The sequence below is a fragment of the Dysidea avara genome, chromosome 3 (assembly GCF_963678975.1).
Source record: "Dysidea avara chromosome 3, odDysAvar1.4, whole genome shotgun sequence".
Classification (NCBI taxonomy): domain Eukaryota; kingdom Metazoa; phylum Porifera; class Demospongiae; order Dictyoceratida; family Dysideidae; genus Dysidea; species Dysidea avara.
The window spans coordinates 11,372,247-11,396,958 of record NC_089274.1 but is presented as its reverse complement, the minus strand read 5'-3'; the positions used below and the strand labels follow the sequence as shown (position 1 = coordinate 11,396,958).

The following is a 24,712-nucleotide window of genomic DNA, read 5'->3' as shown; positions in this document are numbered from 1 at the left end:
AAATTTTAATAACGACAATTCAGGTGAATTTTGTGCCAAGACCAAGCGGCACCAAAATCATCTGAATTGTCGTTATTAAATTTTTTACCATTAACCTACCATCACAGCCATTTCTTGGCCACCACCTTGGATTTCACATCTTTTTTCACCATAGCCTTTTTGAGGGCCGCACTCTTTTTTTTGCTGTTTTGGATTAGATATTTATTACAGGAATCTCTACATGGTGGTTTCTTTATAATTGAACTCTCTACAAGGTAACTTCCTCTAGCTGATCTCTCTACAGGGTGATTTGTAGCTGAACTCTCTACAGGTGCAGCTGAACTCTCTACATGATGGTTTCTTTGTAGCTGAACTCTTCACAAGGTAACTTCTTCTAGCTGATCTCTCTACAGAGTGATCTTTTCATAGCTGAACTCTCTACAAGGTAACTTCTTCTAGTTGATCTCTCTACAGGGTGAATTGTTTGTAGCTGATCTCTATACGGGTTATTTTTTCTAGCTGATCTCTTCAGGGTGACTGCTCTATTAGGATGACTGCTCTATTAGAGTATCTCGATCTCGCACTTACTACACCAAGTTGGATTTCGTGTTATAACCCTGTGTCGATTCTTCTACGTATAGGTTAGGAACCTAGACCAAGGCTTTTCGTGGTTTTAGAAACCGAGCAAAGCGAGGCTTCTAAAACATGAAGAGCCGAGGGCGTGGTTCCTAACCGACTTAGAAAATGTGGGCGTTATATATATATTGCTATGTAGGTGGAACTATTGTGGGATTGAGTTATATGTCGTTTCAAAATCGTCACAGTGTTAAAACAAGTCATGCGACCAGTAGAGAAGATTGGACGTGTTTTCAAATTAAAGCTTGTAGCTAGCTACATTATCGCTACTTCTGTTAGCTGGTAGATCAAACAAAGAGTGATAGCTACTGTGACAGCACTACCAAGGGTTTAAAGTAAGTGGTAACATTGTTGTCAATGATCAATAATACTTGGGCCTTCTGTGACTAAGCAAGTATATACACAATTTCGCACCTACATAGCTTTTTTTACAAGAAAAAATAAACATTCTACAAGAAAGCTTACCTATTAATAGGGAGTCCGCTTAAAGTACAGTAAAAGCATATTAAACAGGCTTGAAACACTGACAGGCATTAAATAGAACTCCGTTATATTTCTGGATTTCTCTGTTTATGATAGCAAACGTACCTACAACATTATAGTCTAACTCCCATAATCGAATTGGCATAGCTGTGCTTATAAAAGGGATGGAGTAGGTCAAGTTCTGTTGGTCTATGGGCTATTAGCCTGTATATGCTTTGCAGAGCATGCATAGCAAATCAATGATCAAAAGTGAGATTTGCAATGCTGAGGTCTATCTGCTAGCAGGTTTCTAAGTTAGTTAGAGGCCTGCTAGCAGGTTTCTAACCATTTTAGAAACCCACTAGCAGGTTTCTTCATGGTTTTTAAAGACCTCATTATCTGCCAAAGATCAAAGCATACTATCAAGAGTTAATAATAAGAGAGGAGAGTGTCTAACGCCGTATAGTCCTGTAATAGATGATTGCGCAGAAGTTAAACGGCTTCCTTTCCGCCTAACGTACAGACTGGCTAGTATATTTTCGCATATAACCACAAAGGCTATCCCAGACACGAGGGTGTGCGTTCAACTCGATATTCAAGTTCTCCACAAAGAGCATCGCTCTGTTGCTTAAGAAGTGTGGCTGTTAATCTCAAAGATAACTCTGGGGGAGAGTGTCTGAGAAATCAATAAACACTGAACCAAAGGCGGAGCATCGCTTCGAATGTTTACTGCTTTGCCATGTTACCCTACCTCTTTGAGCATTCTTCAATTGAAAGAGCACCGTTCCCTGTACATACCAGCTCAGTGTTTAGTTCAGTCTTCAAATATTCTCGAGGATTCATCATGGTGCGGCTAAACTAATTGCAGTTAGGAAATGAACAAATACTAGAAGCCTATACGTTACATGGAAAGGAAGCCGTTTAACTTCTGCTCAATCATCTATTACAGGCCTATACAGTGTTAGACACCCTCCTCTCTTATTATTAACTCTTGATACTATGCATAGCATTTTCTAAACCATTGAAGAGGCTTTCTAATATGATTACTCCATCTGTACAGCGATTTTCAAAGCATTACTTCAAGCAGTTTTTCTAGTAGGTCTGGCAAGTAGTCGTTTTTTTATTAGCTCATCTCGATTGCATAATTGTTACACACTGTTGGTTTTTTCGTTGTAGCTTTGTGGTTTTTAGCTTGATTTCTTTCAAACCACAACAGGGTTGAGGTTCAATAGTTAACCTATTCACCCACCGATTTTCAGATTCTTCCTGTAAGTGGTTAACCCTGTAGGCGTGACAACATATTGGTGTTATTTGTTGTGAATAATTGCTCATAACTCTTTACCTGTTTATCGTATTCCAGCCAAATTTGGTACTGAGATGCGCCTTTATACCCCCCTACTGTGTGCCAATTTTCAAGGCAATCGGATATGGCATTCGCGTTGTATGGAAGTTTTTGTAAGTGTGCGAAAAGAGGAAGAAAAATAAGAAGAAAAAAAACCAAGAAACTAAGCCAATTTTTAAAGTCGTATATCTCTGGAACGCTTGAAGAGACTTTGCTCAAATTTGGTATGTGGAGTACTAAAGTTGGCGGGCGTGTCCACAGTAAAAATCGTCTTGTTTCATCAAAGAAACACAGGGTGCAGAAGTTGCGTTTTCTTTTTTCCTGTCACTATACTCACGGGTGTTGCTCGTCGGCTTCTTGGGCCGCACGACACACTACCGTGTGTTTTGATCTGGCTAGTATTTGTTTCACACTAACCCCTTAACATGCCAGGTACATGCTGACCCTAGCTTTTCTAGAGACAGACTTTTGCAGCCCACACAATGCTCTAGAGGCCAACACTGGAGTGACTTGAGACCATGTCATTGACTTAAAGTGACTGGCAAAGCTACGCAAAAGTGGTAATGTGTGTGTTTTGTGTCATTGTGGTTCATCTGGGAATGTACTTTTGGTCTGAAGCTTGCCATGACAATACTTGTTCATTTTCAACTACAAGTGTTGCCCACTGCACTCTCCACCACTTTGTGAGGACTCGTTATCCAGCAACACTTGTAAAAGAACTATCTATAAAATGGTGGGAAATTGCAGAGGGTGATTCTTGTACTCTAGATGCTCTGAAATATCATAAATATCTGCAAATGTGACCCATAGCAGCCAAGGTTGGTGAGTTACTACTATTGAAAATATTTAATACAGTTTCTCTACAATTGCACATTGTGGCTAGGTTTTCCAAAATCTGGTCACAATTTTGCTTGGAGGAAACATACCTGATTAAAGCATGAAAATAATTTTTACAAAGCTTATGTAAAATAATTATTTAAATATGCAGCAAGCTAGTGAACCACATCGTTTAGTATTGAGAAAAATATGCAATACCAAGAAACAAATTGGTGGTTATTTCATGCCCTACCTATTCTGGTAATGAGCAGCTGTGTAGTAGAACATGCAAAAAGCACAGAGTGAATGTTAGTGATAACTCAGCAACACCTTGCATGCAATATAATATACTGTACATGAGCTCGTGAGATAATTATATAATGAGCTACTCTTTTGAAGCAATGACTGTGTGCACAAGCAAGACTATCAGTATATGATCAGTGTCATAATCCCAAACTAAATAAATCATCGTAATATAAGTATCACAAGTTATTAGCTACTGTAAAGTAATTGGAACTATTGTAGTACATGCATAAGTGTAATTGTAGTATGGTGCATGGGCAGATCAAAGGCTGCCGCCAGTTTTACACATCAGTTGTAAACCAGTTTACAAATAATTGTAACATGGCTAAGTACCTCCTTTTGGCCACACAGTCTGGCCACTAATTAGCTCAAAGACTTCAAATGAAACCAAACACCAGACCAACACAGGAAGTCACAATACAAGGCTACTGACAAGGAGGTAAATTGCTCTGGAACGAGTGAACAAACAACACTGCACTCGTCTGAATGAATGGGAAGTAATAAAACCACTGGGTTGAGTTGGTATCTATACCACACGTTCGTTCGCCAATAAATTAAGCTAATCAAGGCTATTATAGTGCTGCATCACTCAACAATGAATATCAGACACTTCAGCTACACCCGTCTAAATGATGTGAAGCAGTACAATGGCTGGAGTGATTGGCATCAATGACGGCACCTCTCGCTTGTGCATAACAAACGTGCTACCAATGAATAAACTAGCCTACGATTAATTAACTAACTATCAAGAACAGTAATTAGTGAGTAAAAAATCGTTCCTTGCACACAGCACTCAGTGGTAGCCAATATTAGTCTTACGTTCTTGTTCCCTCTGTGTTACAAATGAGCGCCTTTGATCTGCACACGCCCCATACCACAAATCAGTTATAACACACCCATTCAGTTTGTATCTGATTTGTAAACAACTCCACCCTCAGGCCTGCGGCCCTTGGGTGTCGTGTTTACAAATCAAATACAAACCTCATGGTTGTGTTACAACTATTACTAAACTGGACTAAAACAACACTGGTTGGTATATAAATGAAAAATTGTGTGATCTTAATTGTATCCTAGTTATGTATATGGTGCCTAGCAGCATAAGCAATGTCACATGAAGGGATATCTTACCTCAGTCACATTCACATTATCACTGGCACTAGTTTCCATAAATTTACAATCATGTTCATCAGCAAATGATTGTCCTTGTTCTGTACTGATAACACGAGCATTTTCAAGATCACACTTGTTACCAACAACCACATACACTGCATCAGGAGCTGCTAGCTGAAAAAAGATGAGAAATTCAATACTTTTAATTGTACCATAATTTTAAACTATAGTGAACACATACAACAGCTCAACAGTCCCATGGTCAACAATGACTAACAAAAATTGAAATTCATCTTGTGAAGAGGTAACTTGCTTATGCAGCAAAAGTTTAAGTTGAAGTAAAATACCAGCTTGATTCTGTAACTTTTACTCTGGAAGCTGTGTTAGGCATTATCATTCTCAGAGTAGAACAAACTTTAACAGTCCTTGGACTAGGCAATCCACTATAAGAGTAGATAAGGGTATTTTCTAGATATAGTAGACAGCCTTGGAGTAGAGAAAATGGTTTACCATTCATCTCAAGCAAGATGCTCTGAGTATAACAGACATAGAAAATTGCAATTCTATACGTATGTTCACAATCACAAAGCAGGGATTACTCACATTCCTGGTGCAAAACAAGATACTCTAGATCTTGCTCTTGGAACTGAAATGTTTCACTCAGTGAACCTTAGTCAAAGATGAGCTGAGTGATATTATCGTTTTAGTGATATATTGTGATATATGATACCATGCTTGTACATTACTGTCATTAAACACCATTTGTTATTCAGTACTTTGCTGAGATTCTTTGTTAGTGATAAAGCCCACTCACTTGGTTATTCCTGCAGAGAAGTATGAACATCATAACATAACCTCAAACATGTGTTATGATAATTGTCAAGGATGATAGTGGCTAGTTTGCTATCAGCTATAAGGACTTTCTGCAGGAATACTGAGCTATGTAGCACCAAGTAAGTATCAAATAAATATCTGAAACCACTTATATAGTTTCCCGATCAGCTAGAATTGGGTTTATAATCCAGTTTAAAAGTAAAAACATGCCACAAGGCATGTTTTATAACTTTTAAAATTTCCAAACATGCCATAAGGCAATGATTTGGACATGGCACCATATCTCAAATGATTTAGTATACCATACTCAACTTCCATAGCAAATTTGATGCTTTTATCACAAAGTGAACAATTTCATCAAAAATTTGTTGCTTATAGCTACTCTACTAGATGAATCAGACTACAATTGTGACTACCAAATGTAACTACTTATTAATAATGCCTACAACAACAAACAAAAAAGGCCAGGGGCTCCAGTAGAACAACTAAACTTCATACATATTATGTGTATTCAGCACTAACCGCTTTAACATCATCAATTACTTTACCAATATGGTGGAAAGACTCTTCATCGGTAATGTCATACACCAACATAACACCCTAAAGTTAACAAGTATTACTGTGTTACTAAGTATATATGCTACGGTTGCCCTCTATCATTTAACTAACTACAATGCTCAAAATTCTTAGGGTAAAGCTGTCCTAGAAAATTGTCTTTTTGAATGACTTCACTGCCTATTTTTGACATTTTATACAAAACATCACCTTGAACTTTAGTACCAAGCAGAGTTATCATAATGATAATGTTCAGGTTTGCTGGCTGGTTATATGTATTTTGAGGAGTGTATTATCAATTAGGGCTGGGGGATAGTATGAACATATCAGAATATCGGGATAGTATTGCTATTGGTATCGCCTATCGTTTGAATAATTACTATCAGACAGTGATTAACATGTAAAAATATGCAGACATTACTGCTAAAATGCTTTTAAAAATAATATTTAGGTGCAAAAATTAGCCAAAAAGTTTGTTTAGTCTCTTAGTGAAAGCATATCCATAAGTAAAAATCTCTACTTGCATATCTCTTTGAAGGTAATAAGTAGAAAATAGGAGAATTTTCACTATCGTTGTGCTTTCATCTATTGTGAATAGTGTCTTACTATCATTCGGACATTGAAAAATCCACTATCGCCCAGCCCTATTATCAATCAGAACTGGATGCATTATATAGCTAACCATATACTTCATCACATAGATATTGCATGTACATATGTACTCTATAAAACTAGTGACATATGCAGTTGACATACTACAAAAATAGACAGTGTGTGATTTTTTTTTTTACTGACAGGTAAACTCTTACTACAATATTTAGACTTTAAAATATTGAGCCTTCCAACTCATTGACAAGAAACATAGGAAACGTACATTATTGTTCCACTAATACAAAAATCATTGGCAAACATTTTAAAAACTTTCTCAAAATAAAATGTTCATAGGGGTGCAATACACACACATATGAATATGTATGTAAACGTATGTACGTACACACACATACCCATATACATACAATAACCATTCAGAATTTAGGAAAATTTCAGCATGCTATGATCATGAAACTCATGCATCATATGCTTGAAAGTACACACACATCAGTATCTCAATCAGGTTTGCTTACTGCCACTCCTCTGTAATATGACTGTACTATTGCTTGAAATCTTGGATCACCTGCGGTGTCCCTATATGTAAGCAGCAACATAGCTATGTACTCACACATCCACCCGGCTACACTACTATACCGCTGAGTTTAAAAAATTTAAATATGTATCAGAGGGTATTATGGTATCTAACTTGTGAGTGCATTATACTGATAGCTAGTAAGTCTCTCAGCAACATGGGAAATTAATTTAACAAAATCTATATAATCAATAAAAGCAAGTAGTACTTGCACACATCCATTGTACACTGAAGAGATTGTTGTAACATCTATCTAAACCAAAACAGCCATGCTGTGAAAAAAGGGTGCAGCCCTGCAAAAATCCAGGGTGTGAAATCAAAGGTGGCAGCCAGGAAATGGCTGAACTGATGTTAATGCTAATTTCATTTTTAATAATTACCATTAAAAAAGAATGGTATATTGACATCATTACAGCCATTTCCTGGCCACCATTTTATATTTTTATTTATTACTAACATCAGTACCTGCCTATGTGCAGAACCATGTCCACATTAACTAAGTCATAAGCATTATATCAATATCATGCACAGCACACATTTAACTCACCGAAATGATACCTGCCCTACAGTGCAGGACTTGCCATTTTGTGCATGCATCTACGCTTAAATTACTCTTTGCATATCATCTCTGTGTAAATTCAATGTAATGGAAACCAAGTATTAACTTCAGTACCATGTTATGCATGCAAGTGATGTCACATTAAACATGAGACTGAAATGTAAGCACAATGATGCAGGCAGGTACGTAAGCTTAACAGCAGTGCTTTGTGTAGCTAGTTAACAGTAGTAGTATATTACCACACAGGTGATGATGTAATTCATAATAGTAGTACCTGTCATGCAGGCCGTAACATGTAATAATAGCATTTCAGATTCTACATTTAACTGACAGCAAAAAGAAATTATAACATAACATTAGTATACCTGCCATACAGTACCTGCCCTACAGTGCAGGAGTTTCTCTGTTTCACTTTCAAGTAAAATTGTGACTCCCACTTGTACAAAGTTGTGTAATTTTACTGCAAGCATACCTACACTCCAGCAATACTACATCCATCAGTGTATTAAGCCTACCCTATACATGCAGGATTTCATTGTGACAAAAGACTGACAAGAGTAAAAGATACTTACTCTAAACTTATAATGCTGAAACAGTAACTACTCTATAGATACAGTATAGTCTTGTGTATGTATTTCCATCTATAGCTCACCAAAATTATTTCCGTACTAAAAACGTTTAAGTCAATGTCAAAGTATTTACACTGAGTGTGAAAATAAAATGGTGCACATTCAGAAAGAATGTTGCACAAATAAGGTGCACAATCAGAGAAAAACGTTATATGATAAGTTCTTAGAGTATAGAAAAAAAGATTGTAGCTACTAAAAAAGTTGCCAAAGAAAAAATAAAAAAATAAAAGAAAACTTCACCAGTTGGAATCAAATCCATGACTAAGTGTTTAAAAAGCACATGCCTTGACCACTTAACTAAACCTACAACACTAATGAAAATGCATTAGAAACTGTCTTATAAAGGCATGCATATGTTGACTGGTATAGGTGTTTACCTGTGGTTTGTATACAGTTTACAGAAAGAAATTCAAGCAAATTTTTGTATACACCCTTGCACTAATCACTCTGTAAATGACAGTTAGAAGCTTCATTTAAAAGTGATGTAATTCTTAGATGATGAACGCTTTGTTTGACACAGCAACTGCTTCGACACATGCATTGGTTAGCAAGATAATCGTCTGATGCAAAGGAATGTAGACAGACAGATGGCTTTTCAGCTTTATATAGATAAGCTTTACAGCATAAATACAATTGAAGTAGTGATGTTAAGTTCTAGTGTGTGCTGAAAGTCCACTGGCCTAAAGTGCCAGTGGCTCAGAGTAAGTAGCTGGCTATACAGTATAGTATTAAGAATTGTTAAACTTTGATCACCATTAAAAATAATTGGCAGTGCAGCCACTTCTTGGCTGCCACCTTTAATTTCAATCTTTTGGCTTTTTTGAGCCACACCCTCTTTCACAGCTTGGCTGGTCTTTCTTTTGCAACCTCATACACCAAAGCTGGCCAAAGGACTAGCTTTGAAGCTTCATTTTAACTTGTCTTTTTCTTTACTGACTTGTTTGTAGCTGAACTCACTACATAGTGACTTGATTGTAGCTGATCTCTCTACATGTGGTGACTGTGTATGTAGCTGAACTCTCTACAGGATGACTTGATACTTACTGAATGTTTTAATAGGGTGACTACACTATTAGAGTATCTTGATCAAGGATTTGTTACATTTAGTTTGTAATTCTTCTAAACCACTGGAAGGGTATTCCACACTAATTTTCAGCTCGTTCCTATAAGTGGTTTGCCTAATAGGCACGGAAACTAAACGATTTAATTGTAACAAAACTTGATTGCATGATTGTTACACACTGTATCTTTATGGTCTAAATCTTGATTTGTTTCAAACCACCAAAAGCACTCCTACAATGGCTACTCCAAAGCGGTATGCCCTGTAGGCATGACAGTTTGATCCTAATAATTGGTATAACTTGATTGGATTCTGAGATTTACTTTAACAATTCCTTTAAGTGTACCAAATTTCAACTTTATTGGAGTATGTGTTTGTGTTTATGGTAGATTTTGCAAAGTGTGCAAAAAAGGAAAGGAAACAAAACAAAAATGAAAAACTCCTGCATCCCATATCTTGGAAATGGCTAGGATGATTTCCTTCAAATTTGGTATGTGGACTCCCCTACATACCTGGTGGTTAAAACTGGTTCCAATCGATTAAGGGATCATGGAGCTACATATGTGCTTTCTTTCTTTCTGTCAATATACCCACAGCATAGTGCACCAGCTTCTTGAGCCACACAACATACTACTGTGTGTCTTGATATATTATAAAGCCAGCTCATGTGCAACAAAGCAATTCTACCATAGGCCACTCATCACTAAAATACACAAGTGACAGTGACAGTGACAGCAACATGGACAATCAACCATGTATGTATGTATGTATGCGCCTTAATAAATTGCATAATACCCCAGAATATCTACACAGCATACAACCACCTAAGATATGTGTGTACAACACACGTCAAGTATAACTAACCACAACTGCAACTTTGCACTCTTTTCATTGACATCAATTATTCTGGCTGCAAAGTCAACACCTGCATAATATATGCATGTAATTATACATACATACACAAGTACAAGGAACAATTAGTTCAACTAGGGATCAAAGAAATGAAACAAGGTACATTCACAGATATACTAGTGGACATTTAATTCCTACTTCTCAGTATACACCCATGACTGAATAAATGTCTCTTCAGGTGAAGGCAACTTTCTTATTTTTTCACTACAGTGCAATCTCAATTGTGTATCCGGACCTCACTTATCCCCCGGTTAACCAAACTATGGAAATGATTGCTCTATTAGAGTAGTGACTGTTCTATTAGGGTAGTTGATAATACTGATATTTTTAGTGTCCCGTTTCCACTTTTTAGACTTATGGGCCACCCTTGGTTCCAAGAGTTCGGAACCAAGGAATGTGGAATCAGTTCGGAATCAAATTCTGTACTGTACTTTTTATTTCTTTGACTCCTAATTGAACTCAAAATTTTTCCTTGTACTTGTTTGTTTACTTTTTATGTAATATTATTATGACTGGTGAACCCATGCATACTGCATTAGAAGAAAGAATGGTGCCAGGCTTATTGTTTTCATCTGAACACATGCCCTAACTATCAATTACTAAAAGAATGATTCTTCCTATAGTATGTAGATATTGAGCTGGATCCTCAAAAACATTTAATAACTCATGGATGCAAGTATACATGATCTTGAAATTAGGCTCATTTGTAGTACTGCTTGGCCTGCTAAAAATATTTTGAAATCTTTTTGTTCAAGTGTCTAACGTAATATTTACAATCAATCAATTTTCACCATATAATTATTTTCTATGTGGAAGCCATAAAAGTGTGGTGTCAATTACTACTCTTTCCTGAACTTGTAATGGTGCCAAACCGTGTGTGTCTGTTGTTGACACCTTTGCTGTTGCCACTAATCATCTGGTTGGCTGAAATGTTAACTCTCTTGAAAATAATATCCACTTTTAATAATTATTTTTAACTGTTTATCAGGATTCAGCTCAACTTGTACATACTATAGCTTGTAAAATTTCTATACTCTTGTTAAATCGTGTTTTTTGATAATTCTTATATGCATCAAACAAAAGAGCTTTATTTACAGATGTACAGTACTATTTACACATGATAAGTACTAGAAGCACTGCTGCAATTAATTTTCCTACTTTGACTGCTTAGGAGGACATATCATGGCACAGCAAATATTATTTAAGATAATGTGATTGCCAACTCAGGACATGCTACCTACAAATTAACAGCTTGGCTGCTATAAATTAAAATCTGGAACATAAAGAAGAAAAATGATTAGTCCATGATGCATGGATTGTATCCCCTATGGTATGTCAATGGTACTTGCTGGGTCTAATTAAGCATTTAACAGTGAAAATACAATCAAGTATATAGTAAGTGTGTATTATTGATTGATTGAATGAGCCAGACAGTTGATTGTTTGGTTGGTCAGTCAATTGGTCGGTCAGTTGGTCAGATAGTCGATCGGTCAAACAGAAAAATTTTAGAAATACATTGAAAGCATTTTCTCTGAAGGTATGCTTCGATAATATCTAGCCAATACTGCCAAGGGGACATGAAGGAAATTCAAGATTGGTTTCTGGTTAATATTTTTGGTGGGAAAATGCAAATCTCCTACTATTACATCAGTTGTTTATTTACTATTTAAAGGTCCACTGAAATGGAAAATTCACTTGCAATTTTATGGAATGAAAAGTTGTTTGTATCATGCAATGCACATAAACACATTTTTAATAATTCAATTATGTTGTTATACTGAGATATTCCACAAAGTGTAGTTACATCACATTGAGACGTAAGACAAAGAACAGAAGTACTGTTATTATACACTTTACAATGGGAAAGGTAGATAAAGAGTACAAGTCTAATGCGCTGGTGGCAATAGCAAGCTCTCCATAGTGTTCCAAGGTTACTTGAACGTTCTGCTGGAAAACAATAGCAGAGTTGCTCTGTTGTTACCTGTACTCAGCCTGTAGTGCTTTGCACCATTGAAGCTCATGCTTCATTATGCTTCACTGAAATTGGTTTGTTTACAAAGCTGGGTTAGCAGTACCATGAAACAAACAATGTGGCATCTATGTTACACTTTCCTGAGTCGCTTCTCTGCATGGTAGAGATAATATTTTGTGCATATCTTGCCAGTGGCACCATCGCAATTGTTTTTCCTCGTGTTTCTCTACCTCCATCTATGTCAGTATATTGGACTCTTAAACATATTCAAAACATCCAAGACATAAACTTAGAAGTGCTTCACCCACTGTACTGTTGATTTGTAGTCTCTTCTTAAGCATTCTTCACCACAAGACCAGCATAAATTCACTGTCTCCTGTAGGCTTGTAACTGTCTGCAGTACAAGTTCTTACTGTATTTCAAATTGTTCTGGTAGATATGACGTGAAACTAAATCGAATTTAGCTGCACATGGACACTTCTGTTACTTTACAGTGGCAGATCTAGGATTTTTAAAAGGGAGTTTCTGAAAGTTGGTATAGCTGAATAAGGCATTTGATGACATTTCTCCAGAAAAATTTAAGATTTTAGAAGCTCTGAGATTGGATTTTAGGCTACTTTTATTTAGCAATTATAATAAATCCAATGCTTTAAACTGTAAATACTATAGCTAACTATAGGCAAAGATGCATGGTGACTATAAACTATTGCTTTGATTGTTCTATTAGAGTACTTACGTGACTGCTCTATTAGAGTATCTCGATCGTTTTAATGCAGTGGGAGATGAAAAGTGAAGTGTTGCTGAGGGTTTAATAGCTATAAATGGTGTCAGTTAAGTGCAGCTGCGTGCATGCTACTGAAATACAGTGCTATATAGTTGTTTGATATGACAAATTGTCAGTACAACAATGTTTATGTATTTAGACTTCCACTGCAGCTAAATTCAAAAGGGGGTTTCTGTCGAAACCCCAGAAACCTATCTAGATCCGCCACTGCTTTATGGCACTACACGCATGCTAAAGTTTCTTTGTCTGATATGTAATGACATAATATAGTTGACTAACCACAATACACTAAAATGTATTATTAATATCTACTAAACAAAACAAAATCTGCCACATGTACCAACCTATCCCACTAGTAGCAAGGATTGAAAATAGCGAAAGTGTATTTTACTGTTTCAGTGGACCTTTAACATAAGTTATGTACACTGTAGGAATTCTCCAACTACCCCATATGAAATTAAAACACTTTTACACAAATAGCATAATCACACACACACACACACACACACACACACACACACACACACACACACACACACACACACACACACACACACACACACACACACACACACACACACACAGACACACACAGACACACACAGACACACAGACACACACACACACACACACACACACACACACACACACACACACAGACACACACACACACTCACACATACTTACCAATAGTAGCAACATAAGATGGACTAAAGATATCTTCTGTGTACCGTCTCAGAAGACAAGTTTTTCCAACCTTTTCAGCTCCAACCAAAGTAACTTTCAGCACATAGTCATAACCAACTCCAGCCATATCATAAATGGTTATTCTTACATATGTAAGTACTAAATTATCTATAGAACAAAACAAAAAAATAGGTTTACAAAGCTGTATAGTGAAAGTCTTACACAGAAAATGTCATAAAGTTACTGACTACAGCATGTTATATGTGATATATATGCACTGGCTTTCCTTTGATCTGAGGAGTGATAGTGGTACTTGTACATATGTCACCATCTTGGTTATAGATATTGCATGCATCGGTAAAGACAATGGCAGTGTCAAAAGCTTAGGTAGTTGGGATCTATGCAAAAAAAGTAGTGAAAGAAGACATGACTGGTGGTATTACAGCATAGCTCAGTGGAAAAATCCCCACATGTTATAACAATGATTTTGTTTAATGCCAAATTAGGGATTTTCCCACCAAGCTATGCATTAATACCGTCATTCATCTCTTGTTTCACTATACTTTTTATTGCTTGGATCCCTGCTTCATTTTTAAATTAATACTTTTTAGTTTATTTGGTGTTTTTTTTTGTTATAACTTGCATCAGGAGCTTATAAGTACCACAAGCGTCTTGCGGCGCTTATGAGCTCCTGCTTGCATCTATGCACACGTGACTGTTCTACTGGATAACTGCTGTATTAGAGTATCTCGAGTCAGCCTTCCACTATTAGGAGTTTCGTTGTACTAGCATACAGACAGGCCAATAACAATGTGGTGTGTCATCGCAATAGATTGTTAAGAGGTATGGTCTTGGTGCTCAATCGCTATTAATTGACCAAGATCGGATTAATAATAGGTGTGGCATTGAACCTATTGTGAAGTTACAGGTATCTACAGAGCGTAAGTGCTTCAATAAGTTTGCAGCATCTAAATATGCTGCTCAAGGAAAGTGTTGATAGGAAAAATTAATACCTCAATATGGTTAAAGCCCAAAAGGCACATCTCACTGGTGAGTTTGTTATTGTGGCATAAAATGGCAGCTGTACGCTGCTTCATTTGGCCTCCAGCCTTGCGAATGTGGTCAGGTTCTGGTAGGGAAGAATGGTTTTAGCTTACTACCATGAGGCGAAACTAAATCAAACAATCAATCAATCAATCAGCCAATCAATCAATTGATCGATCGATCGATCCATCAATAATCAATCAATCAATCAATCAATCAATCAATCAATCAATCAGTCTGGCAGTGAGACTAAAATCTGAGTTTTAGCAATTTAAAAAAAATTCTATATTCAGCTGTCTATTAGCTTTTACTTGTTTCTAATGCTGTATTTGATGTTAGATGCACTAATATTATTCCGTAAAGGTGATTTTCAACACGTAACATGTCTCTAGGGTGATGTTTGAAGGCAGCATTTTAGGTGCCGCACGTCATTTTTGGGGGGATTCCTACTTAAACAGTACATACTGTTTGATAATTAAATAATTAAAATTTGGTGCAGCTACCTAAAAATTGATGCGGGCTGTAACGGGAAACAAAGAAAAAAATAATGATGGCCAAAGTGGAAAAATGTTAATTAGTTATCATTTCCAAAAGTTCAAACTTTAAAACAGTAGTCAAAATTTGATGGGCTATAAGACTGGTTTTATCAGATTGGGTCACATAATATCATTGTACAAAATGTACAGTAGTTATGTACATGGGATACATGCATGCCAACCAATTTGAAAATAGCCTGTTATGGTTTTGAGCAGTGTTTAAAATTAAGTCCATTTTGCTCAAAATTATATGCTTTTAACAAGATTATACTTGAAAACTAACTGTTTTATCAGTATTTCCTGACTGCTGTATTAGAGTACATAAGTGACTGCTCTATTAGACTATCTTGATCTTATTTCCATCCACAAAGTGTGAATAATCAACCAAGAAACAGTAAAAATAAGAATATTACACCTTTTCTTGATATGAAATGCAGTAATATGTGTGGTGTGTTGGCAAGCTCATTATGCACTTTAATAAAAAATATCTGCATATTAATTCATGAAAAAATGATCAATATAGTAGGATTAGTGGTGTGTGCCCAAGAATGTTTGATGGTGAATAACTATGAATCCCATACAAAAGTATGGGTAGCAAACGTGGCTTGGACTATAACTTGCCATATGAACCATGGATGGGGCTCCTCCTCCAGTTACTCTGTTATATACATAAAGGAACCAAACGCTTTGGAGAAACTCTCGTAACTGGTCTACTTTTTGTGCATGATTCACACTTTCTATGCATACCTACAGTACATTCATTCACCATCATGATGTAAGAAAACATCACATTTCTATTAGAATGTTTTTGGTCATAAAGCTAGTACATATCCACTATTTTCAAAATCATTGTATTGTGCTGACACAATGCTTGATGCTTTTGCTATTCTATTGTCATGTGTTCAGGATAACAGGTGCAAGCCTAATGTATGCACCAAGTAGTAACTATTTTGAACTAATAACCTCAACTCTTGGCTATTATACATACTTGCCGACAAGTCTTGTCAAAATACGGTGATGTTAAAACAATCCATGCAAAAACTGCCAGGCTGTATAAAAAGGGTGCGGCCTGGGTGAAGAAAGTTGTGAAATCAAAGGTGATGGCCATGAAATGGCTGCAATGATGTGGATGATAATAAATTTTGATAATTGCTTGTACATTAATATTTGTTGTCATCAACATAATTCTGGCCATTTCATGGCCACCACCAACATTTTTCACCCAGGCCTTTTGAAGGCCACACCCTTTTATACAGCTTGGCTGTTTTGGGTGGATTTCACTCTTTTTTGTAATTTAAATATATACCTAAAGCCAACCATAAACTGGCTTTGAGGTTAGTTTCTACACAAATCATTGTTCGTCTTATCTACAGATGCAATGGGAGAAGATGATATGATCAAACTAGTACTCTACCAATGCAGAAAAATACCTACTGATTCAATACTATAAAGCCAATTTATACTGATAGTTGCTGGTATGCTTAGCAAAAAAAGAGAGTTATAAAATACAAACCAATTATTTAATTACAAGTGCAATAATGTGATTATAAAAGTGTGTAAATCAATCAGAGTCAGAGGTTTCATTGTGATTGCTTGTTCATGGCTATATAAAGTTGCAATATATATGTAGTATCTGTATTTATTTGCAATAATGTTTTATAACAAAGTAAATCCCTAGGTATACATTTGTCAATTAAAGATTTTGCAGTGACTGTTCTATTAGAGTATCTTGATAGGTTGCAGTTGCTCTCCAAGCAAATCCTGCACCTTTTATGCTAGAATACAATTTGCAGCCTGTTGTCACAAGTTTTATTAACATCAAGACACACGGTAGTGTGTCGTGCGGCCCAAGAAGCCGGCGCGCAACCCCGTGAGTATATTGACAGGAAGAAAGAAAACGCAATTTTCGCACCTCCGTAGCTCTGTGCTGCCTTGATGAAACAAGACAAATTTTGCTGTGTACATTCCCTCCAACTTCAGTACTCCACATTCCAAATTTGAGCGAAATCGCTTCAGGCATTCCTGAGATATGCGACTTCAAAAATTGGCTTAGTTTCTTCGTTTTTTTCTTCTTATTTTTCTTCCTCTTTTCGCACACTTACAAAAACTGCTATAAAACGCGAACGCGTTATCCGATTGCCTTGAAATTTGGCACAGAGAAGGGGGGTATAAAGGCGCATCTCGGTAACAACTTTGGCTGGAATACCATAAACAGGCAAATAGTTATAAGCGATTATGCACGAAAAATAACACCAATATGTTGTCACGCCTACAGGGTAAACCGCGTATGGGAAGAAGCTGAAAATCGGTGGGTGAATAGGTTAACTATTGAACCTCAAACCTTTTGTGGTTTGAAAGAAATCGAGCTAAAAACCAGGAAGATACAGCGAAAAAATCAACAGTGTGTAACAATTACGCAATCGAGATTAGCTAATTTTTATTATTATTATTATTATTATTATGCTTGCCACGCCTACCAGATAAACCACTTGGGGTAATGCTTTGAAAATCGCTGTACCGATGGAGTTATCATCTTAGAAAGGCTCTTCAATGGTGTAGAAGAATCAGACTTAAAGCCACGGAGTTATAACACGAAATCCAACTTGGTGTAGCAAGTGCGAGATCGAGATACTCTAATAGAGCAGTCATCCTAATAGAGCAGTCACTCTGAACAGAATTCAAGAGATCAGTTAGAAATAAGTAACCTGTATAGAGATCAGCTACAAACAAATCACCCTGTAGAGAGTTCAGCTACAAACAATTCACCCTGTTCAGACATCAGTTAGAAGAAGTTTTCTTGTAGAGAGTTCAGTTACAAACAAATCACCCTGTTGAAAGATCAGCTAGAAGATGTCACCTTATAGATAGTTCAGTTACAAAGAAACCACCATGTAGAGAATTCAGCTACAAACTAGTGACCCTGTAGATACATCAGCTAGAAGAAGTTACCTTGTAGAGAGTTCAGCTACAAAGAAACCATTCTGTAAAGAGCTCAGCTGCAAACAAATCACCTATACAGAATTCAGCTACAAACAAATCACCCTGTAGAGAGATCAGCTAGAAGAAGTTACCTTGTAGATAGTTCAGCTACAAACAAATCATCCTGTAGAGAGATCAGCTAGAAGAAGTTACCTTGTAGATAGTTCAGCTACAAACAATTCACCCTGTACAGAGCTCAGTTAATAGAGGTTTCCTTGTAGAGAGTTCAGCTACAGACAAATCACCCTGTAGAGAGATCAGTTAGAAGAAGTTACCTTGTAGATCGTTCAGCTACAAACAATTCACCCTGTAAAGAGATCACCTAGAAGAAGTTACCTTGTAGAGAGTTCAGCTACAAAGAAACCATCATGTAGAGAATTCAGCCGCAAACAAATCATGTATAGAGAGTTCAGCTACAAACAAATCTCCCTGTAGAGAGATCAGCTAGAAGAAGTTTCCTTGTAGAGAGTTCTGCTACAAACAAATCACCCTGTAGAAAGATCAGCTAGAAGAAATCACCTTGTAGAGAGTTCAGCTTCAAAGAAACAATCATATGAGAGTTCAGGTACAAACAAATTGTCCTGTAGAGAGATCAGCTAGAAGAAGTTACCTTGTAGAGAGTTCAGCTACAAAGAAACCATCATGTAGATAGTTCAGGTACAAACAAATCACCCTGTAGAAAGATCAGCTATAGAAGAAATCACCTTGTAGAGGATTCAGCTACAACGAAATATCATGTAGAGAGTTCAACTACAAACAAATCACCCTGTAGAAAGATCAGCTATAGAAGAAATCACCTTGTAGAGAGTTCAGCTACAAAGAAACCATCATGTAGAGAGTTCAGCTACAAACAAATCGGCCTGTAGAGAGATCAGCTAGAAGAAATTACCTTGTAGAGAGTTCAGCTACAAAGAAACCATCATGTAGAGAGTTCATCTGCAAACAAATCACCTGTAGAGAGTTAAGCTACAAACAAATCTCCCTGTAGAGAGATCAGCTAGAAGAAGTCACCTTGCAGAGAGTTCAGTTACAAAGAAATAAACCATGTAGAGAGTTCAGCTGCAAACAAATCACCTGTAGAGAGTTCAGCTAGAAGCAAGTCACTCTGTAGAGAGATCAGCTAGAAACAAGTCACCTTGTAGAGAGTTCAGCTAGAAGAAGTCACATTGTAGAGCTACAAAGAAACTACCATGTAGAGTTCAGCTGCAAACAAATCACCCTGTAGAGAACTCAGCTACAAACAAATTGCCCTGTAGAAAGATTAGCTAGAAGAAGTTACCTTATAGGGAGTTCAGCTATGAACAGATCACCCTGTAGAGAGTTCAGCTACAAACAAATCACCCTGTAGAGAGTTCAGTTACAAAGAAACCACCATGTAGAGAGTTCAGCTGCAAAAAAAAATCAATCACTCTGTTGAGAGTTCAGCTAGAAGAAGTCACCTTGTAGAGAGTTAAGCTGCAAATAAATCACCCTGTAGAGAATTCAGCTACAAACAAATCACTCTGTAGAAAGATCAGCTAGAAGAAGTTACCTTGTAGAGAGTTCAGCTACAAAGAAACCACCATGTAGAGAGTTCAGCTGCAAACAAATCACCTGTAGAGAGTTCAGCTAGAAACAAGTCACCCTGTAGAGAGATCAGCTAAAAACAAGTCACCCTGTAGAGAGTTCAGCTAGAAGAAATCACATTGTAGAGAGTTCAGCTACAAAGAAACTACCACGTAGAGAGTTCAGCTGCAAACAAATCATCCTGTAGAGAGTTCAGCTAGAAGAAGTCACCTTTTAGAGAGTTCAGCTACAAAGCAACCACCATGTAAAGAGTTCAGCTGCAAAAAACTCAATCACCTTGTAGAAAGATCGGCTAGAAGAAGTTACCTTGTAGAGAGTTCAGCTACAAAGAAACCACCATGTAGAGAGTTCAGCTGCAAACAAATCACCTATAGAGAGTTCAGCTAGAAACAAGTCACCCTGTAGAGAGTTAAGCTAGAAGAAGTCACATTGTAGAGAGTTCAGCTACAATGAAACTCCCATGTAGAGAGTTCAGCTGCAAACAAATCACCCTGTAGAGAACTCAGCTACAAACAAATATGCAGTGTAAAAAGATCAGCTAGAAGAAGTTACCTTGTAGAGAGTTCAGCTACAACGAAACCACCATGTAGAGAGTTCAGCTGCAAACAAATCACCTGTAGAGAGTTCAGCTAGAAACAAGTCACCCTGTAGAGAGATCAGCTAGAAACAAGTCACTTTGTAGAGAGTTCAGCTAGAAGAAGTCACATTGTAGAGAGTTCAGCTACAAAGAAACCACCATTTAGAGAGTTCAGCTGCAAACAATTCACCCAGTAGTAAGTTCAGCTATGAACAGATCACCCTGTTGAGAGTTCAGTTAGAAACAAGGAATCCTGTAGAGAGATCACCTAGAAGTATCGCCTTGTAGAGAGTTCAGCTACAAACAAATCACCTGTAGAGAGTTCAGCTACAAACAAATCACCCTGTAGAGAGATCAGCTAGAAGAAGTCACCTTGTAGAGAGTTCAGCTGTAAAGAAACCACCATGTAGAGAATTCAGCTGCAAACAAACACCCTGTAGAGAACTCAGCTACAAACAAATCACCCTGTAGAAAGATCAGCTAGAAGAAGTTACCTTGTAGGGATTTCAGCTACAAACAAATCACCCTGTAGAGAGTTCAGCTACAAAGAAACCATTCTGTAAAGAGCTCAGCTGCAAACAAATCACTTGTACAGAATTCAGCTACAAACAAATCACCCTGTAGAGAGATCAGCTAGAAGAAATTACCTTGTAGATAGTTCAGCTACAAACAAATCACCCTGTAGAAAGATCAGTTAGAAGAAGTTACCTTGGAGAAAGTTCAGCTCCAAAGAAACCATTTTGTAAAGAGCTCAGCTGCAAACAAATCACCTGTACAGAATTCAACTACGAACAAATCACCCTGTAGAGAGATCAGCTATAAGAAGTTACCTTGTAGATAGTTCAGCTACAAACATATCTCCCTGTAGAGAGATCAGCTAGAAGAAATTACCTTGTAGAGAGTTCAGCTACAAAGAAACCACCATGTAGAGAGTTCAGCAGCAAAGAAATCACCCTGTAGAAAATTCTGCCAGAAACAAATTGCCCTGTAGAAAGATCAGTTAGAAGAAGTTACCTTTTAGAGAGTTCAGCTACAAAGAAACCATTCTGTAAAGAGCTCAGCTGCAAACAAATCACCTATACAGAATTCAGCTACAAACACATCACCCTGTAGAGAGATCAGCTAGAAGAAGTTACCTTGTAGATCGTTCAGCTACAAACAATTCACCCTGTAGAGAGAGCAATTAGAAAAAGTCACCTTGTAGAGTGTTCAGTTACAAAGAAACCACCATGGAGATTTCTGTAATCAATATAAAATTATGTGACCGGATTTGCGAAAAGGGGTCTTCTACACACATCCAATTCCGTAAACGTTGGAGACCATAACTCAGTGTTCAAGTAACATATTAAGCTGAAAATTTCATCATGTATTCAGCTATAGTGGTGCTCACCACTGCCCAAAATTCAAGGCAATAGCTCTTTCCAATCTGAAGTTATCAATTGTCAAACTTGGCATATTGGATGTGTGTGGAAGACCCCTTTTCGCAAATCCGGTCACATATCAAGACACACGATAGTGTGTCGTGCGGCCCAAGAATCCGGCGCGCCACACTGTGAGTATATTAACAGGAAGAAAGAAAACGCAATTTTCACACCTATGTAGCTCTGTGATCTCTTATCCGATTGGAACCAAATTTGCTAGAGACGTGCCGCCCAGTTAGGGGAGTCCATATACCAAATTTGAAGAAAATCGCTCCAACCATTTCCGAGATACGAGCGAACAAAATTTCGTTTTAATTTCTTCGTTTTTTTCTTCTTCTTCTTCATCTTCATTTTGCACACTTCGCAAAATTCGCCATAAAACACGAATGCGTGCTCGGATTGGGCTGAAATTTGGCACACTTAAAGGGCTCATTAAGGCGGATCTCCGTACCAACGTTGGTAGGAATCCGATGAAAATTCACGGAGTTATTACCGATTATTTGCGAAAAATAAGGTCGAAGGTCTGTCACGCCTACAGGGTAAACCCCTTGGAGGAATCAGTTGAAAATTGATATGTAGATGGAGCAACCATCGTAGGAGTGCCTTTTTGTGGTTTGAAAAGAATCGGGATAAAGACCATGGAGATATGACACAAAACCCAACCTGTGTCAAAATTACGCGATCGATTTTTATGAATAAAAAAACTATTAGTTTTCGTGTCTACCAGGCAAACCGCTTAGAGCAACGAGCTGAAAATCAGTATGTAGCTGGAATAATCATCATAGAAAGTTCTTGCAGTAGTACAGAAGAATCGGATTACAAATCACTGAGTTATGATTCGAAAGGAAACTACGTGCAGCAAATGCGAGATCGAGATACTTTAATAGAACAGTCACACTAATAAAGCATTCAGCTGCATGTATAATTTACAAAGTTATATTACACTGCAAGCTATTTTGTAGGGAATTCAGCTACAAACAAGTCACCCTGTAGTCAGATCAGCTAGAAGAAGGTACCTAATAGAGAGTTCAGCTACAAAGAAGCCATCATGTAGAGAGTTCAGCTCAAATTAATCACCATGTAGAGAATTCAGCTACAAACAAATTGCCCTGTAGAGAGATCAGCTAGAAGAAGTTACCTTGTAGAGAGTTCAGTTACAAAGAAACAATCATGCAAAGAGTTTAGCTGCAAACAAATCACCCAGTAGAAAGTTCCGCTATGAACAGATAACACTATAGAGAGTTCAGGTAGAAACAAGTCATCCTGTAGAGAGATCAGCTAGAAGAAGTCACATTGTAGAGAGTTCAGTTACAAAGAAACAATCATGCAAAGAGTTTAGCTGCAAACAAATCACCCAGTAGAAAGTTCCGCTATGAACAGATAACACTGTAGAGAGTTCAGTTAGAAACAAGTCATCCTGTAGATAGATTAGCTAGAAGAAGTCACTTTGTAGAGAGTTCAGCTAGAAGAAGTTACATTGTAGAGAGTTCAGCTACAAAGAAACTACCATGTAGAGAGTTCAGCTGCAAACAAATTTCCCTGTAGAGACAAACAAATCACCCTGTAGAAAGATCAGCTAGAAGATGTTACCTTGTAGAGAGTTCAGCTACAATCAAATCACCCTGTAGAGAGTTCAGCTAGAAACAAGTCACCCTGTAGAGAGATCAGCTAGAAACAAGTCACCAGTAGAGAGTTCAGCTAGAAGAAGTTACATTGTAGAGAGTTCAGCTACAAAGAAACTACAATGTAGAGAGTTCAGCAGCAAACAAATCGCCCTGTAGAGAATTCAGCTACAAACAAATCACCCTGTAGAAAGATCAGCTAGAAGAAGTTACCTTGTAGAGCGTTCAGCTACAAACAAATCACCCTGTAGAGAGTTCAGCTAGAAACAAGTTACCCTGTAGAGAGTTCAGCTAGAAGAAGTTACATTGTAGAGAGTTCAGCTACAAAGAAACTACAATGTAGAGAGTTCAGCTGCAAACAAATTGCCCTGTAGAGACAAACAAATCACCCTGTAGAAAGATCAGCTAGAAGAAGTTACCTTGTAGAGAATTCAGTTACAAACAAATCACCCTGTAGAGAGTTCAGCTAGAAACAAGTTACACTGTAGAGAGATCAGCTAGAAACAAGTCACCCTGTAGAGAGTTCAGCTAGAAGAAGTCACATTGTAGAGAGTTCAGCTCCAAAGAAACTACCATGTAGAGAGTTCAGCAGCAAACAAATTGCCCTGTAGAGAATTCAGCTACAAACAAATCACCCTGTAGAAAGATCAGCTAGAAGAAGTTACCTTGTAGAGAGTTCAGCTAGAAACAAATCACCCTGTAGAGAGTTCAGCTAGAAACAAGCCACCCGTAGAGAGTTCAGCTAGAAGAAGTTACATTGTAGATAGTTCAGCAGTTTAGCTGCAAACAAATCGCCCTGTAGAGAATTCAGCTACAAACAAATCACCCTGTAGAAAGATCAGCTAGAAGAAATTACCTTGTAGAGAGTTCAGCTACAAACAAATCACCCTGTAGAGAGTTCAGCTACAAACAAGTCATCCGGTAGAGAGATCAGCTAGAAGGATCACCTTACAGAGAGGTCAGCTACAAAGAAATCATCCTGCTTCATCTTTTCTTCTTCCTGTAGTAAAGAAAAAATGACAAGTTAAAAAGCCCTAAAGCCGACCATATGCCGGCTTTGGGGTATACAAATACAAAAAGAAGTGAAATCTAATCCAAAACAGCCAAGCTGTAAAAAAACAGTGTGGCCCTCAAAAAGGCTATG

The 24,712-nt window shown here is 37.4% G+C and overlaps 1 protein-coding gene across 1 annotated transcript in view; it reads right to left on the bottom strand.

Moving 5' to 3' along the window:
• LOC136249359 (uncharacterized) overlaps positions 1-24,712 on the bottom strand; it is a 28,377-nt gene that overhangs the window by 515 nt on the left and 3,150 nt on the right. The window contains exons 2-6 of the mRNA XM_066041323.1: positions 13,824-13,991; positions 10,333-10,393; positions 7,162-7,222; positions 6,005-6,082; positions 4,667-4,822 (exon numbers count right to left, since the gene is read on the bottom strand). Of these exons, the coding sequence (XP_065897395.1) occupies positions 4,667-4,822; positions 6,005-6,082; positions 7,162-7,222; positions 10,333-10,393; positions 13,824-13,991 (524 nt within the window). The remainder of the gene's footprint in view (positions 1-4,666; positions 4,823-6,004; positions 6,083-7,161; positions 7,223-10,332; positions 10,394-13,823; positions 13,992-24,712) is intronic.